This window comes from Moschus berezovskii, chromosome 1 (assembly GCF_049115385.1).
Source record: "Moschus berezovskii isolate FMDL1 chromosome 1, NW_MosBer_1.0, whole genome shotgun sequence".
Lineage (NCBI taxonomy): Eukaryota > Metazoa > Chordata > Mammalia > Artiodactyla > Moschidae > Moschus > Moschus berezovskii.
The window spans coordinates 150,111,515-150,127,545 of record NC_142460.1 but is presented as its reverse complement, the minus strand read 5'-3'; the positions used below and the strand labels follow the sequence as shown (position 1 = coordinate 150,127,545).

At 35.9% G+C, this 16,031-nt stretch overlaps 1 protein-coding gene across 6 annotated transcripts in view; it reads right to left on the bottom strand.

The window, feature by feature from the left end:
- XRN1 (5'-3' exoribonuclease 1) overlaps positions 1-16,031 on the bottom strand; it is a 108,816-nt gene that overhangs the window by 37,495 nt on the left and 55,290 nt on the right. For all 6 annotated transcript variants that reach the window (XM_088840090.1, XM_055412415.2, XM_055412407.2 and 3 more), the window contains exons 23-29: positions 14,789-14,887; positions 11,826-11,941; positions 11,192-11,338; positions 5,324-5,413; positions 4,803-4,938; positions 2,139-2,195; positions 1,873-2,005 (exon numbers count right to left, since the gene is read on the bottom strand). In XM_088840090.1, coding sequence (XP_088696216.1) covers positions 1,873-2,005; positions 2,139-2,195; positions 4,803-4,938; positions 5,324-5,413; positions 11,192-11,338; positions 11,826-11,941; positions 14,789-14,887 — 778 coding nt within the window. The remainder of the gene's footprint in view (positions 1-1,872; positions 2,006-2,138; positions 2,196-4,802; positions 4,939-5,323; positions 5,414-11,191; positions 11,339-11,825; positions 11,942-14,788; positions 14,888-16,031) is intronic.

The following is a 16,031-nucleotide window of genomic DNA, read 5'->3' as shown; positions in this document are numbered from 1 at the left end:
TAAATGATAAAGCTTTTTCCACTCAGTAGATACAGCTTTAAAATTCTTCTCCAGACAAAATTCCAACTGGTCACTACTACTGACTGGGGTTGTCAGAAGAAAGGAAACTTCTGTTATTAGTACTAAGGCCTTTTCAGGACAACGTAATCAGAGTAGACTCCACTAAGCTCAGAATTTGAACTGCCAATGCGTGAGGCCGGGCAGACGGCAGCAGGAGGGTTGCTTCATGACACGCATGTGACCCTTACCATACTTAGCCTGGGTTTGTTAACCTACTTGACTTTCCTGTCTTCGTTTTAAGCAACAAAAAACACATCCAAAAAATTCAAAGAAGAATCAGGGAAGAAAATTCTCCTTTAGAGGTGAACCCCAAGAAGATGTGCAAAATATGGAGAACCAGCACTCAAAGTTAGAAAAGAATCAGGGGAAAGAGTTCAAATCCCAGCTCTGTCACTTATTTGTGTAAACTTGGGCAAGTCACTTAAACTCTTGGATGAAATAATATCAGGACTTCCCCAGTGGCTCAATGGTAAATAATTCTCCTGCCAATGCAGAAGACATGGGTTTTATCCCTGATCCAGGAAGATCCCACATGCCTCAGAGCAACTAGGCCATGCACAACTATTGAGCCTGATATCCAAAGCTGGAGAGCCACAACTACTGAGCCCATGTGCTGCAACTACTGAAGCCCAAGCACCTAGAGCTTGTGCTCCACAACAAGAAAAGCCACCACAATGAGAAGCCCACGCACCACAACCGGACAGTAGCCCCCACCTGCCACAACTAGAGAAAAGCCCACACAGCAAAAAAGACCCAGCACAGCCAAAAATAAATAAAATTATAATAAAAAAAGAAATAGCATCTACTTCTCAGGTGAACGGGAGGGTTAAATGTAAAAGTGCCCAGCACACTGTTGCCAATAAATAAGCAGTTCTCTTAGGCTCATGGCCTGTCTGCTCTTCCCTCTTTCTGGACAGTGAGACCAAGACTGAGTGCCTGGGATATGGAAGGACAGTGCTGCCGGTGCCCTAGCCTCCAGGTACCTGACGTGTTCTTTTGTGTTAGGCTGACTAGTTTTAGAATCTATATTGCAAAGCTTCTCACTCCAGGCATCCCTTTGAAGAATTTTTAGATTCTTAGCTAATTCTTCCCTTTTCTTTCCATACTCATTTTTCCTATTTTTTTTGGTAAAAATACAACATAAAATTTATCATTGTAACCATTTTTAAGTGTACAGTACTATAGTGTTAACTATATGTACATTGTTGCACAATGGATTGATAGATTTGTTTTATATACACAATCTGCTGCTGCTGCTAAGTCGCTTCAGTCCGATTCTGTGCGACCCCATAGACGAAAGCCCACCAGGCTCCCCTGTCTCTGGGATTCTCCAGACAAGAACAGTGGAGTGTAATCTAGTTGTACTCATAAAATTCAAATTAACATGCAAATCTCTTAACTGTAAATAAGTTCATACATCATGTTTGTTTATTTCTCTGCAGAAATCAAGTGATTACAAGGACAATTAAGGCAAAGCCCTGGACACAGTTAGATGAAACCCAACAAAATGTTCGTCTTAGTTTCATGAAAACACATATATGTATTCTCACTAAGCTTTTAGATAATTTTAATGTGTTACACATAAGCTACCAAATTTTCAGCAATCCTTCTCCAACTTTCACATCTTTTAATCACTTCCCACATGATTACACAGACAGAAAAGGAGAATTTCCTCTGAAAACTAAAGATGGAAAAAAATTAACTAAAACATAAAAGGATTTAGTGTTTTTCCTGATTTACAGTTGCTTTCTGCTTGTATATAGACATACAGTATAAATGCAAATGGAGACATATCAAGTATTGAGTTATTACCCCCTTTAATTCCTATGATGGTGCCCCGAAGGCCAACTGGAACGGAAAAGTTCTCTCTCACATTTACAACACGGTCAAAGAGACGGAATTCTGCATCCCGATCAGGAATAACCCCATGTTGCTGTTCCAAAGGCTGAAAAGAAAGACGTAAATATAATTATCAACTCTCATTTAAAATTTTTTCTACTAATATACTGAAAACCTTTTGTTCCTTCTGTACTTTCAAAGCAAAATAACAACTTTGAATTCTCTGACAGGAAACTTACTCTGTATAGCAAATGGGGCTTCACTGTCACTCGAACTTTCTTATTATTCTTTCTTTGCTGAGGAAAGAAAATTTTAAAATATTAAAATTAAAAATTATTATCTAGTATTTGCACGTGCAAAAATTTTAAAAAGCCAAAAGAAATGAGTAATTTTAAGACTATATGACTTTCTTTAGATGCAAGCAAGGATGAATAAATTAATTCTTGAATTTTTTTAAAGTAAAACTTTTTTGTTGACATATAAGACATGTAGAAAAAATTTTAATAAGATAAAAAATGATGGTCTTACTGACAAGTTTTCAGCACAAAGCAGACCAGAGGTACTAATAAAGTACAACTGGCGCCTACTGAAAACAGAAAGAAAGAAAGATATGAAAAGAAATTTAAAGCAGTTTAAAAGAACTGTGCCTGGAAGATTGCATATGAAAATACAACCCATATCAATAAAATTACAGCACTGATTAGAAAATATGGCATTCAAACCTGATTATGAGGCAAATGAACAAATAACGGCATTTTCACTATAGGCCCCAATCCATAGCTACTGAATAAAAAGTTATGGGGAATAACTACTCAAAGTGTGATCACTTGGGAGCTTGTTAGAAATGCAGAACATCAAGAGCTGCTCATCTGAGACCTACTGAATCAGAATCTGTATTTTAACAAGATCCTCCAGTGATTCATTTGGACATAAAGTTTAAGAAGTACTGCTCTGAGGGTGGAATCCAGAATGCGTGTTTTTTAAAATACTTCTCCAGTAATTATGATAATTAGCTGAGTTTGGGAACCACTGTCCAATAAGAAAACTATGGATACTTTTAATCATGACCCTGCATTAAAAAGAAAAGTTTAAATTTTATTCAGAATGTTATGTTCATTTTTTAGTTTTTCTCCTTCTTTACCTATTAACACTATAAAACTGAAAAGGGAAAAAAAATCACTCATAACTGCTCAACCTTGACTCATTAACAGGTTTAAAAAAAAAATCCTGTCTTATCTATATGTACACACATTTTTTAAATGCTATCATCAAAATGACAGACTTTGCTTGTGTATGATCAGTTTGCAAAATAAGGGGAGAATGTGTAAAACATTTTACAACGCTCTGCATCCAAATGCATTCAGATAAAATTTGGGGACTTAAAAGTTATAAACTTTTGTTAAGTGGAAAACTCATTTCAAAAGTAATGCTCGACAAATAGACTTTACATTGAAAGACAATTATTAAAAAGAAATGCAGATTTTCTATTGTCAATTGAATATCATTAACCTTTCAAAATGTCAAACTCTTGGCTCCAAGCCTTACATTTTTTTCCTAAGAGTCATCTAGTGGTGATTTTTCAGGTTGTATTCACAGCTCTTCGGCACGTGACAAAAGAATTCAAATAGTAACAGCTGAGTATTATTAAGCATCAGTAATAGCCAGGCATTATTAGAAGGAGTTTATATGTATTAACACAGTTAATTTTTTTTTTTTGAGGATTATATGAGATGGTACTATTTTATTCTTATTTTACCAGTCAGGAAATGCAGGCATGGAAAGGTTAACTATCTTGCCTAAGGTTTTAAGTATTGAAAAAGGGATGCGGGACCAAGGCTTGAGACCCTGTTCTTAACTTACTCTGCTATTAGTTCAAACAAGAGAGCTCTGTGTGAGCAAAGCAACATATTCTAGGAGTGATTCTGTAAAAGTGAAATAAATGTAATTTTTATGTTCTATAAAAAGATGGGAACTTCCCTGGTGGCACAGTGGACAGGAGTCCACCTGCCAACGACGAGAACATGGGTTCAATCCCTGGTTCAGGATGATTCCACATGCCATGGAGCTAGGCATTATATTCCACAACTACTGTGCTCAAGTGCTGCTACTACTGAAGCCGAGCACCTAGAGCTTGTGCTCCACGACGAGAGAAGCCACCACGATGAGAAGCCAGTGCGCTGCAACAAGAGCAGCCCCCGCTTGCAGGGACTAGAGAGAGCCCACGCACAACAACAAAGACCCAGTGCAGCCAAAGAATGAATAATTCAAATAAAAATGAATTGTATCTTTAAAGAACTTAGAACAGGAAAGAACTGAGAATCAACCTTATTTCTCAGTCACAAACTTTTTATTGACTAGACTCATAAAATATTAATTCTTAAAATCAGAAACAGTCCATGGATTTCTCCAGGCCAGAATACTAGAGTGGGTAGCCTTTCCCTTCTCCAGGGGATCTTCCCAACACAGAGATAGAACCCAGGTCTCCCGCATTGCAGGCGGATTCCTTACCAGCTGAGCCACAAGGGAAGCCCAAGAATACTGGAGTGGGTGCCTATCCCTTCTCCAGTGGATCTTCTTGACCCAGGAATCGGACTGGGATCTCCTGCATTGCAGGCAGATTCTTTACCAGCTGAGATATCAGAGAAGCCCTCAGAAACACTACAAGGACATAACAATTTAAATGCTATGGGCTTTCTTATATTGACATACATTTATTTTTATGTAGACAAACTTGATGGACACTAGAAAAGGTTGGAATACTTTTTAAAATTATAGAATAATTTGATATAATTTAAAATCACTAAGTATATGTTTTATCTGACTGAAACAAATTATTTATAGGATAACAAATAGTTCATTTAACTTCAAATCTCATCAGTAATCTTTGTTATTGAAAATTATACCTTGCACTTTTCAATTTCTTCTTCGATTTTCTCAACAATAGCTGCATCCAGAATTTGTAAATCACAAGAAGACCGAGACAAAGTACTGACAGGATGTCCCTTTAGCCAAGTAATAATTTCTTGAACTTTCTCAGCACTATATTAAAAACAATTTTTTCACATTAATTAAAACTTTCTGAGGACTTATATAAAAAGCTTGATATAAACTTTCTGAAGGCTGTAAATTATAAATGATATAAAATATTTAATTAATCACTATACTTAATTGGGGCTAATTATAAATCTAAAGTAAATATGAACATGTTACTTCTCAGTAATTAAAAAAAACAAAAAAATTATTTTAAAAGTACTTTACTGATATAAATGAAAGAAAAAACCATTTTAAAATCTTAAAGCAAGAACAAAACCATACAAAATCTTCCCCCCAAAAGTAATACAAATTCTTGAGAAACTAACTACTACTTAGCAGTGGAACCACTAAGTTGCTCTATGAGGCAACGAATCTCGAAAGTTTTGCTTACCCATTCTCATTTTCTCCAGGCCAAATGTCATCTTCATAGAACACATCCTCTTGGCTATTTTTGGCTATATAACTGAATAGCTCTGGAGCTCTAGCCAAAGAAACAAATGATAACATTGCTTTTAAAAATACACATGGTGAATTTCATAAAAACTTCTGATCAAATAATTCTGGGTCTTAAGGGGATATATTAAATATATTAATATATTAAATATATCAATATGGGCTGCCCTGGTGGCTCAAATGGTAAAGCGTTTGTCTGCAATGCAGGAGACTCGGGTTTGATCCCTGGGTTGGGAAGATCCCCTGGAGAAGGGAATGGCAACCCACTCCAGTACTCTTGCCTGGAAAACCCCATGGACAGAGAAGCCTGGTGGGATACAGTCCACGGGGTTGCAAAAAATCAGACACGACTAAGTGACTTCACTTTCACTTTCTTTAAATATATTGAGAACTGATTACTATACACACATAAGGGATAGAGACTATAAGATTGAAAGCATTCCCAGGCCCTCATAAAAAGATGATGGAGAAATGATAATTCATAAATATAATAAACTATTACAATACTTATAAACTTCAGTCACTAATTCTATCCTTCTTGGACTATAATGACAGGTGATAAATATATAAAATAATATGTACAGGTTCACAATAAAGCTAGAGCACTTCACAATAGAACGAATGAAATCCATTAAAAGTTTCTTCTGATAATCTTCAAAATTCCATTGTTCCCTGAACAGTGTAGCAGTACTTCCAAATATATACACCAGACAGAATATATGGGCTTATTTTTGCTCCTTTCCCAGCCCACGAAAAGAATAGTAAAGGATAAAAAAGGGCATGGACCTAGAAGACAGATGAAGAAAGAAGCAGAGAATCTGATAGCGTATGTAAGTTAACAAAACTTTAGGAACTGAAAACTGAATAGAGAAGCGTGAAATGATCTGACAGATGGGAATAAGCTGTACCCTAAGCCAAGGGAAGTCAACAAGAAGCAAGCTGATGCGAACTGTGGAAGTCTGCAAAAGCTCAGGAGATATGACCTCTGTATGTTTTAATGCTGGACTATGGGGTGAGGTTTATGAGGCTTTTAGTTGAAAATTTTGTATAATAAACAGTTAGGCAGTCACCTCTACCTCAGTGTAAATCCTGTAGTTTATTTTCGGAGAAGTTGAACAGGGGCTGCTCAAGCCTTGTGTATTCCAGGCACAGGAAACTGGATGCGAGGGGCATGAGGAAGAGAGGACAGGTGCTCTACTGAAAACAGGGCATCAGTGAAAGTATAACTACTATACGTGCCACTAGGAAGCAGGCTAGGAAGTATAACATCTTTAAGAAGCAGACCCTGAGATGGAGATAAACACAGAGGAAGTTTATTAGTGTGGTCTGTGAAAACAACACCTGTGGAAGGGAAGGAAGCAGAACCGGGCACATGTAGAAGTTGGGTTGTGGTTCATTCTTACTTAATGAACTGCTTGGCCAGCAGCATAGAGATCTCAAACCAGGATGGCTCCCCAGACTTATTCTGAACTGGGACAATCAGGTTGGCTGAGCCTTCATATCACTTTATTTTTTTAAACATATCTCCTTGTTGATGAGGTACTGGACATGAGGCTATTGCGGGAAAGGGATGTTAACTGTAGGTGAGGCAGTTCTCTTCTGCCAGGCAATTTCTACAGAGGTCTTACTGCTGAGGGTTGAGAGCATCATTCCTGCTGCCCAGGGAATAGATTTTCAGTCCTGAAGAGGCATCTGGGGGTGTACTACAGAATCCATTATGTAATGAGACCCCATTCCTCTGGTTAATTTCCAGAACACTCGAAGTTTGTTTTGTTTTCCACATCTGTCCTCCAAGAAAAACACTGGAGAACACATTTCTGGGAAAACTACTCAGCCAAACAGAAAAGATATACATATAGGTAGTGATATTTGGAGATGCTCTGCCAAAATAGCCCAGTCCCACTGAACAAGCCTTATTTGAAGCACGTTAAATTTCCAATCAGTTTTTTAACACTGCACACTAAAACACAGTAAGACACTAAAGAACTACCAGGCCAAAAGAAAGAAAGAAAGAAAAAAAAAAGCCTCAAAACAAACAAACAATTCCCCCTTCCGCCCCAAATCCGAAAACACTTTAACATGAAAGGAGAGATTGAGTCAAACAGAAAAGAAAAAAAAGAAAAGCAATTTGTAGATAACAGAAAATATTGAGAACAGAAGAAAATCTAGATTGCTATCATTAGATAATAAAAGATATTTCATTTGTTATAAGAACAAGATGCTATAAATAAGGAATGTCAGAGAATGAGGATACTCTTTTAGAAATTAAAAATGGTTAAATAAAAATAAAAAATGGTATCAGTTAAAGGTGAAGAAATCTCCCACAGAGTAGAACAGGAGTATAACAATATAGAAAATGGATAAGAAGAGATAAGAAAATTAGGAGAATTAATCCTGTAGGTCTAACATCTATCAAAAGGAATCTTGGAAAGAAAACAACAAAATGGTGACAAGGAAATTATCAAAGAAATAATACGAGAAAGTTTTCTGGAATGGAAGGGCGGGCATCAGTTTCAAGTCTGAAAGGGCTGAAGAGCAAAATGAAAGAAAAATGACACACCATCGCATTGTTAAACAGCTTTGGTAAAGGAACATTCTAGAAAGTTTTCAGAAAATGAAAACAGATCATCCATAAAGATTCAGAATCAGCATGGCACAAGACTTCTTGACAGCAAAGGAAACAAGAGAATGCAGCGGTGCTTTTCAAATTCTGAATGAAGAGAATCTCCAGTCTAGGGCTCTAGACCCAGGTGAGCTATCAATCAAGTATCAGGGAGGTTTGAAGAAATGTCCAGACATGCAAGCTTTCTTAGGAAGCTACCTGCATATATCAAGTTGAAAAGTCAAGAAAAAGCAGGCTAAATATGACATTTTAAAAGAAATACGGAGGTAAGTAAAAGAAATAATCTAAATTTTCAGATGGTAATTTGGGGTTGAAATGTATCCCCTCCATCCCTCTCAAATAACAGTTGACGTTTCAGCTCTTAGTACCTCAGAATGTGACTTTACTGTGAAATAGGGTTTTTGTTTTAAATGTCTTTTTTAAAAAACTGAAGTACAATTGATTTACAGTGTTGTACGAGTCTCTGCTGTACAGCAAAATGATTCAGTTATACATATATATATATATATACATTATTTTGTATATTCTTTTCCATTATGGTTTATTACAGGATATGAATATAGTTCCCTGTGTTATTAGGACCTTGTTGTTTACCCATTTGAAATGTAATAGTTTGCATCTACCAACCCCAAACTCCCAATCCATTGCTCTCCCCACCTCCTCCCCCTTGGTAATCACAAATCTGTTCTCTATTTTTTTTTAGGCTTTTTAAAAAATTGAAGTATAGTTGATTTACAATGTTGTACCAATCTCTGCTGCAAAGTGATTTAGTTATAAACATACATAACATTCTTTTTTTTATATTCATTTCCATTATGGTTTATCACAGGATACTGAATACATGAAATAGGGTTCTATTGGAGAAGGCAATGGCACCCCACTCCAGTACTCTTGCCTGGAAACTCCCATGGACGGAGGAGCCTGGTAGGCTGCAGTCCATGGGGTCGCTGGGTGTCAGATATGACTGAGCGACTTCACTTTCACTTGTCACTTTCATGCATTGGAGAAGGAAATGCCAACCCACTCTAGTGTTCTTGCCTGGAGAATCCCAGGGACGGCGGAGCCTGGTGGGCTACCGTCTATGGGGTCGCACAGAGTTGGACATGATTGAAGCGACTTAGCAGCAGCAGCAGAAGTAATCAAACTAAATGTCATTAGGATAAGCCCTAATCCAATATGACCAGTGTCCTTATAACCAGGGGAATTTGGACAAAGAGGTAGACACAAACAAAGGAAAGATTATATGCAGCAAAGGAAACCATAAACAAAACAAAAAGATAACCCACAGAATGGGAGAAAATATTTGTAAACAAAGTAACTGACAAAGGATTAATCTCTAAAATACACAAAAAGTTCACATAGCTCTATGTTAGAAAAACAAACCCCTCAATAAAAAAATGGGCAGATCTATGAGAAATATACATTTCTCCAAAGAAGACACACAGATGGCCAAAATGTACATGAAAATATGTTCAATAGTGCTATAGAGAGTGTGGAGAAAGGGGAACCCTCCTACAATGTTGGCGGGAATATAAATTGATACAACCACTATGGCGAACAGTATGGAGGTTTCATGAAAGACTAAAAATAGAATTACTATCTGATTCAGCAATCTCACTCCTGGGCCAGTATCTTGAGAAAAACATAATCCAAAAAGATAAATGCACCCCAATGTTCACTGCAGCACTATTATTTGCAATAGCCAAGACATGGAAGCAATGGAAATGTCTATTGGCAGAAGAACAGATAAAGAAGATGCATACATATATTCAATGGAACATTACTCAGCCACAAAAAGGTATGAAATAATGCCATTTACAGCAACATGAATGGACCTAGATTATCATACTAAGTGAAATCAGACAGAGAAAGACAAATATGATATCACTCATATGTGGAATCTAATTTTAAAAACATGATACAAATGAACTTATGTATTTGTATATTATACAAATCTACAAAACAGAAAGAGACTTTCAAAAACAAACTTATGATACCAAAGGGGAAATGTGGGAGACAGGGATAAATCAGGAGCTTGTGATGAACACACATACACTACCATATATAAGACAGATAACCAACAAGGACAGAGGAGCCTGGCGGGCTACAGTTCATAGGGTCGCATAGAGTTGGACACAACCCAAGTGACTCAGCACACATGCATAACCAAGAAGGACATATTATATAGCACAAGGAACACTATTCAATATTCTGTGATAACCTGTAAGGGAAAAGAATGTAAAAAAGAATGAATATATATATGTTTTAATATAACTGAATCACTTTGCTGTACACCTGAAAGACAATGCTGAAAATCAACTATACTCCAATAAAATTAAAAGTAAAAGATAATATTAAGATACATAGGGAGAAAAACCATGTGAAGATGGAGGACTGGGGTAATATAGCTATAGGCTAAGGAACAAAAGTTATGAGGCCACAGAAACTAGGAGGGAGGCATAGACAGTTCCTTCCCTAGCACCTCCAGGGGAGGTATGGACCTATCAACACCTTTTATTTGGACTCTGGTATCCAGAACTGTGAGACAATAAATTCCTGTCCTTTTAAGCCATGCAGTTTGTGGTACTTTGGCAAAGCAGCCCTAGAAAACTAATGACTCTCAAATAAGAGAGAGTTAGAAACCAGTGAAACAATGGAAAGAATATTCAATCATTTAACAGAAATAAGAGATATTTCCTGTAAATCTTTGACACTGAGTAAACTCAGTAAATCCTGGTACTCAGATTTCTCACTTTTATGAGTTGAGACTTGTTGATTTCTCAGACTATTTCAGTAATAAAAATCAATAATTCTGGAATAGCAATTGACTATCTAGCTGGAGTTTTAAGAAAGTTCACTATGCCAAGGGTTGTTGTGTTTATACATATCAATTTTGTTACTACTGACACAGACATTTAGACTAGTGAAAAACTTATGACAGTAACTTAAAGAAATTTTTAATTAAAGGGAGGGCCAGTCTCATTATCCTTTTTCACTGTGAATAATTTAAGTACAGTATTTTCCACTCTGTTTTAGTTAATGTCTGTAACACTCCATGACATTAAATTAATTTATATGTATCATGTTTTACTAAAGGAAACACTTTCCTTATCAGCAAGGTGAAGTCCTTATCATATTCCTACGTTTTTGGATGCCTAGTAGGATCCTGCCATAGGAACTTACCTCTCTAAGTACTCTGCAAGAAGTTGCTCTGCTGCAGATGAATACATCCATTCATTTCCAACTTTCTTAGTATATCCAGGTACCTCCTCATTTTTTTTGTTGAATTTGAGATTCAAACCCACATTTGCTTTATGGTCTCCATGAGGGCTGAATTTAAACCACACACACACATACACACAAAAGTTTTAAAATTTTGTTCAAAGAATACAAAGCTTTGCTTTCAATTTTTAGAAAAGTTTTCTATGTTTTAGTTATCATGGTTATTGCCAAAGTAGTAGAAGTAGAAAAACTAGAGGAAAGGCTTCAAAACCCAAGTTAACAAAGCATATAAATAGATTATATAATTAGAGAGGAGAATGAAATAGGAAAATTCAGGGAAATATAATATGAGATTCACACACACCTTCTGATACCTTTTTTCAAGGTTCAATTTGTTAGCTGCTAAAAATAAGAACTGTCTTTCCAACCACCTACAGCACGTGCCATTTAGATGAAAGATCACCATCAGAGGATTTACATGTAATTTTTAGGAAAATTCAAAGCAATAAGAGAAAATACTGAAATATTAACCATTTTATTTTTATCATTTATTTTTTTCTGCCACTTTAAGTAAATTTCTCTAACATAAACTTACTTTCTCCTAGATCCTCTTCCAATAAAAATACTTCCTGTAAACCTTGAAACAAGGTATCCACTCACTCCAAGGCGACTGGCCAACACATATCCTGGGTTGTACTTTATAGAATATTTCTTTAAATATAAAAACAAAAAAGTCAATTATGGAAACACAAAGCATTAAAGCAGTATATCTTTACCTTTAAAATCTGGAGACAATCAAGACACAACTAACATTTTGGATTGTGGCAATGAAAAGATTCTTTAAAAAGTAAGTGACCTATTTTCCCACCCTCCTGCACCCCCAACTTTTTTTAAAGAGGATTTACAGGTAGAATTTTTCTGCTCTTTTCTATCCTTAAAGGACAGGATTCCCAAGGATGAATGAAAGGGGGAGGAAATAACAGTTTGTGAAACTGTCTCAAGACATAAACGCTCCTGTAAGTACTAAATGGCAAGTTCTGTAGGTGAGAACTAGTTTTAAAAAATTACTTTTCATATTCTAAGAAGGACTTGGTAAAGTACCTGGGACAAAATGAGGTCTTGATAATTACAACATTGAATTAAGTTACATGAGAATGTCATCAAAACAGTTGCTACTGAGCAAAACTGAGTGCCCTTCATATGTGGATATATGTAATATTTATTTCTCCTAATTATTAATTATCATATGAAAATAAGTATGTAGAGGTTCATAATAGCATCGTTAATATAATTCAATCAATGAAATGTAACTTTTATTTATGTATTTAAGAGAGGAAACTATGAAGATAGTCAAATTTTAAAAAAGTATCAGATCATATAATTTTTAACCAGGAAGCAAATTACTCACACATTCAGTATCAATGAGGGTAAGCTATCATATACCACTAACATCATGTGTGCAATAATACACACATACTTATTTTATATAGATTTCATATACTATATTCTTCTAAATGAATATATAAATACAATAAATGCTATATTTATTAATAAATTATATAATTATCTTATATTCTTATTTCATGGGAATATAAGGATAGTTTATCATCAGTAAAGCAAAATTTCCAGAGATTCGTAAGGAATTATTTTCCACCATTATTTTTTTAATGATGTCTATAATGACCCCTAAAAGAACAAATTCTTTAGGCACTTGAGATACACAGTCACTTTTTTTTAAAAGTCACTCAGTTGTGTCCGCCTCTTTGTGACCCCATGATTATACAATCCTTGGAATTCTCCAGGCCAGAAAACTGGAGTGGGTAGCCTTTCCCTTCTCCAGGGGATCTTCACAACCCAGGGACTGAACCCAGGTCTCCTGCATTGTAAGCGGATTCTTAACCAGCTGAGCCACCAGGGAAGCCCAAGAATACTAGAGTGGGTAACCTATCCCTTCTCCAGCAGATCTTCCCGACCCAGGAATCGAATGAGGGTCTCCTGCATTGCAGGTGGATTCTTTACCAACTGAGCTACTAGGGAAGCCCCATAAAGTCACTATCATAATACATTAATATGCTAGTAAAGAATGCAACACAATTTTTCCATCAAAATCATTATCAGATTTAGAAATAATACAAACAAATCAAGTAATGCTTTCCAGAATAGAAAGGAAGAACTAAGGCAGTAGTTCTCTATCACAGATAGTACTGCTTTTTGAATAAGCATTTGAAACAATAAATGACACAGGCTACAAGTACTTAATGGCCAGAGACTAAGGATGCCGACTGTCCTGCCATAAACAGGGCAGTCCACTTTAACACACAGTTGACCCACTCAGAAAATAATTAGTACTCCTTTTGAAAAATACTGGGTTAGAGTATGGTTAAAATTAATTAAATCACCATAAATATCCTAGTTTATGTAAAACAAGAAGTATAGAAAGAAGAAGGTTTGAGTGAAAGTTAAAGAAGGCATGTAAAGAGAAAGAAAATATACTGGAGAGGGCATGCCTAGCAACACTGTACCCTTAGAACTGGGCAGGCTGTTTCAGATCTAGAAAAAGCCAAGGATGAAGCAACACAAGTTCTTCTACCTCCACTGACTCCCAAACAAAGCTCCAGAGTCTTCATTTAAAGATTCACTTTCCTGATTTCCTGACTACAACTTCTGAATTACTTCTCCAAAAGAGACCCCGTGGCAAGATTTTGGGGCCTTCTCTGCTCTCCATAAAGGTTCCTCATGTGTATGCTGATAACTAACACTTTAAATTCATTTCACAGGAAATAAAGTTTTAGATTTTACCACTAGTGAAAATAAAATATAAGTAGCAACAGCTGGCTAAATGTGAATTAATTTCAGTCAAGTTACTTATCTAATCAATCAGTATGAACAAATGACACATATCAGGATTATGACCTTATTTCAAAAGGGAAAAATAAAAGAATGTCATGAACTTTAAAAATATATATAAATGTATTTATTTTATTTGGAGGCTAATTACTTTACAATATTGTATTGGTTTTGCATACATCGACATGAATCTGCCACCGGTGTACATGTATTCCCCATCCTGAACCCCCCTCCCACCTCCCTCCATATACCATCCCTCTGGGTCATCCCAGTGGAATGTCATGAACTTAAGTGCAGTTTCTAATTTTCTCCAGGGACTGTTCATCTTTAGCTGAATAGAGATGCATAACCTTTGCAAGAAGGTCATTTGTCACTTGTAACTAAAAGTTCAGGCTTTAATTATGAAAGGCTTTAAAAAACCTGTCTATTCCCAGAAGGTATACTAATCAATGTGCCACTTACAAGCTTGAACAAAATAACCCATAACAACAATTACAGATTAATAATAGGATTTCAGCAGTTTTTTCCCCCCAAAGATCTGCATGAAGTTTTGAGCACAGATGCCATACTTATTTTTAAATAATACTAGAGGCAACTGTGAGAGAATTTAATCAGTGTTAAATAAAATATTTGCAAAGGAGGTACCAAAAATATCCTTCTAACATTTTAAAAGTTAATTCTAAATTAAACAATACGGACTATTATACTCACATGCTGGTTCTGTATTAAAGCATCAAGATTGGGTTCACATGGAATGCTGAAAACCACACGAATTCTGCCTTCTGTAATCACATCCCCTGAATCTTGAACCTTAGAGGAAAAAAAAAAATCACAATATATTTGAGTCTCTTTCATTACATTTTATTTACTTATTTTTCTACTTATTTGAACAGTATTTATTATTTCTGAAATACAGTAAAACAAGGTAGACAGTGGAAATTTTCTTGGAACTTGCAAGTGAATGTGCTTATATTATAAATTTGAGTCATTGTACTTTGCTTTAACCAGTTGTTAACCAGTCTTTTTTTTTTAAAAGAAAAAACGAACTTCAATTTGCAAATAAGTTCAAACTACCAAAGAGTTGTAAAAATAAAAACAAGTCAAAGAACATTTACCCAGATTCACCTATTATCAGCATTTTACTAACGTTTGTGCTCTATGTGTAGTTGTGTGATTCCGTATTCGGTCACTAAGTTGTGTCCAACTCTTTGTGATCCCAAGGACTGTAGCCCAACCAGGCTCCTCTGTCCATGGGATTTCCAAGGCCAGAATACTGAAGTGGGTTGCCATTTCCTTCTCCAGGGGATCTTCCTGACCCAGGAATAGAACCCAGGTCTCCTGCTTGGCAGGAGGATTCTTTACTGCTGAGTCACTGGGAAGCCCCCATATGTGTATTTACATACACATAATTACTTTTTGGAAATTTCTGAGGGTATATTATATATATCATATATGGGCTTCCCTAGTGGCTCATCGTAGGGAATCTGCCTGCAATGCAGGAAGATCCCCTAGAGAAGGGAATGGTAAATCACTCCAGTATTCTTGCCTGGAGAATTCCATGCAGTCTGCAGGCTACATACAATCCAAGGGGTTGCAGAGTTGGACATAACTAAGCAACTAACACTTTCACCATGTGTGTATTTACATGTACATAATTATTTTTGGGAAATTTCTGAGAGTGTATCATATACATCATACTTGTAAACACTAAATATTTTGGTAAATAAGAAGGATATTTTATTATATTACCATAGTATAGTTACCAAGTACATAAACTTATGACAAATACTTGAATCTACTGCCTGTATATCAATTTTGTCTGCTGACCTAAAAATGACTACATTTATAGAAAACTCTTTTCTCCCTCTACTACAGGACCAAGCAAGGATCAGATACTGCATTTTGTTGTCATATCTCTTTAGCCTCCTTTAATCTAGAATTTACCCAGAGTGCC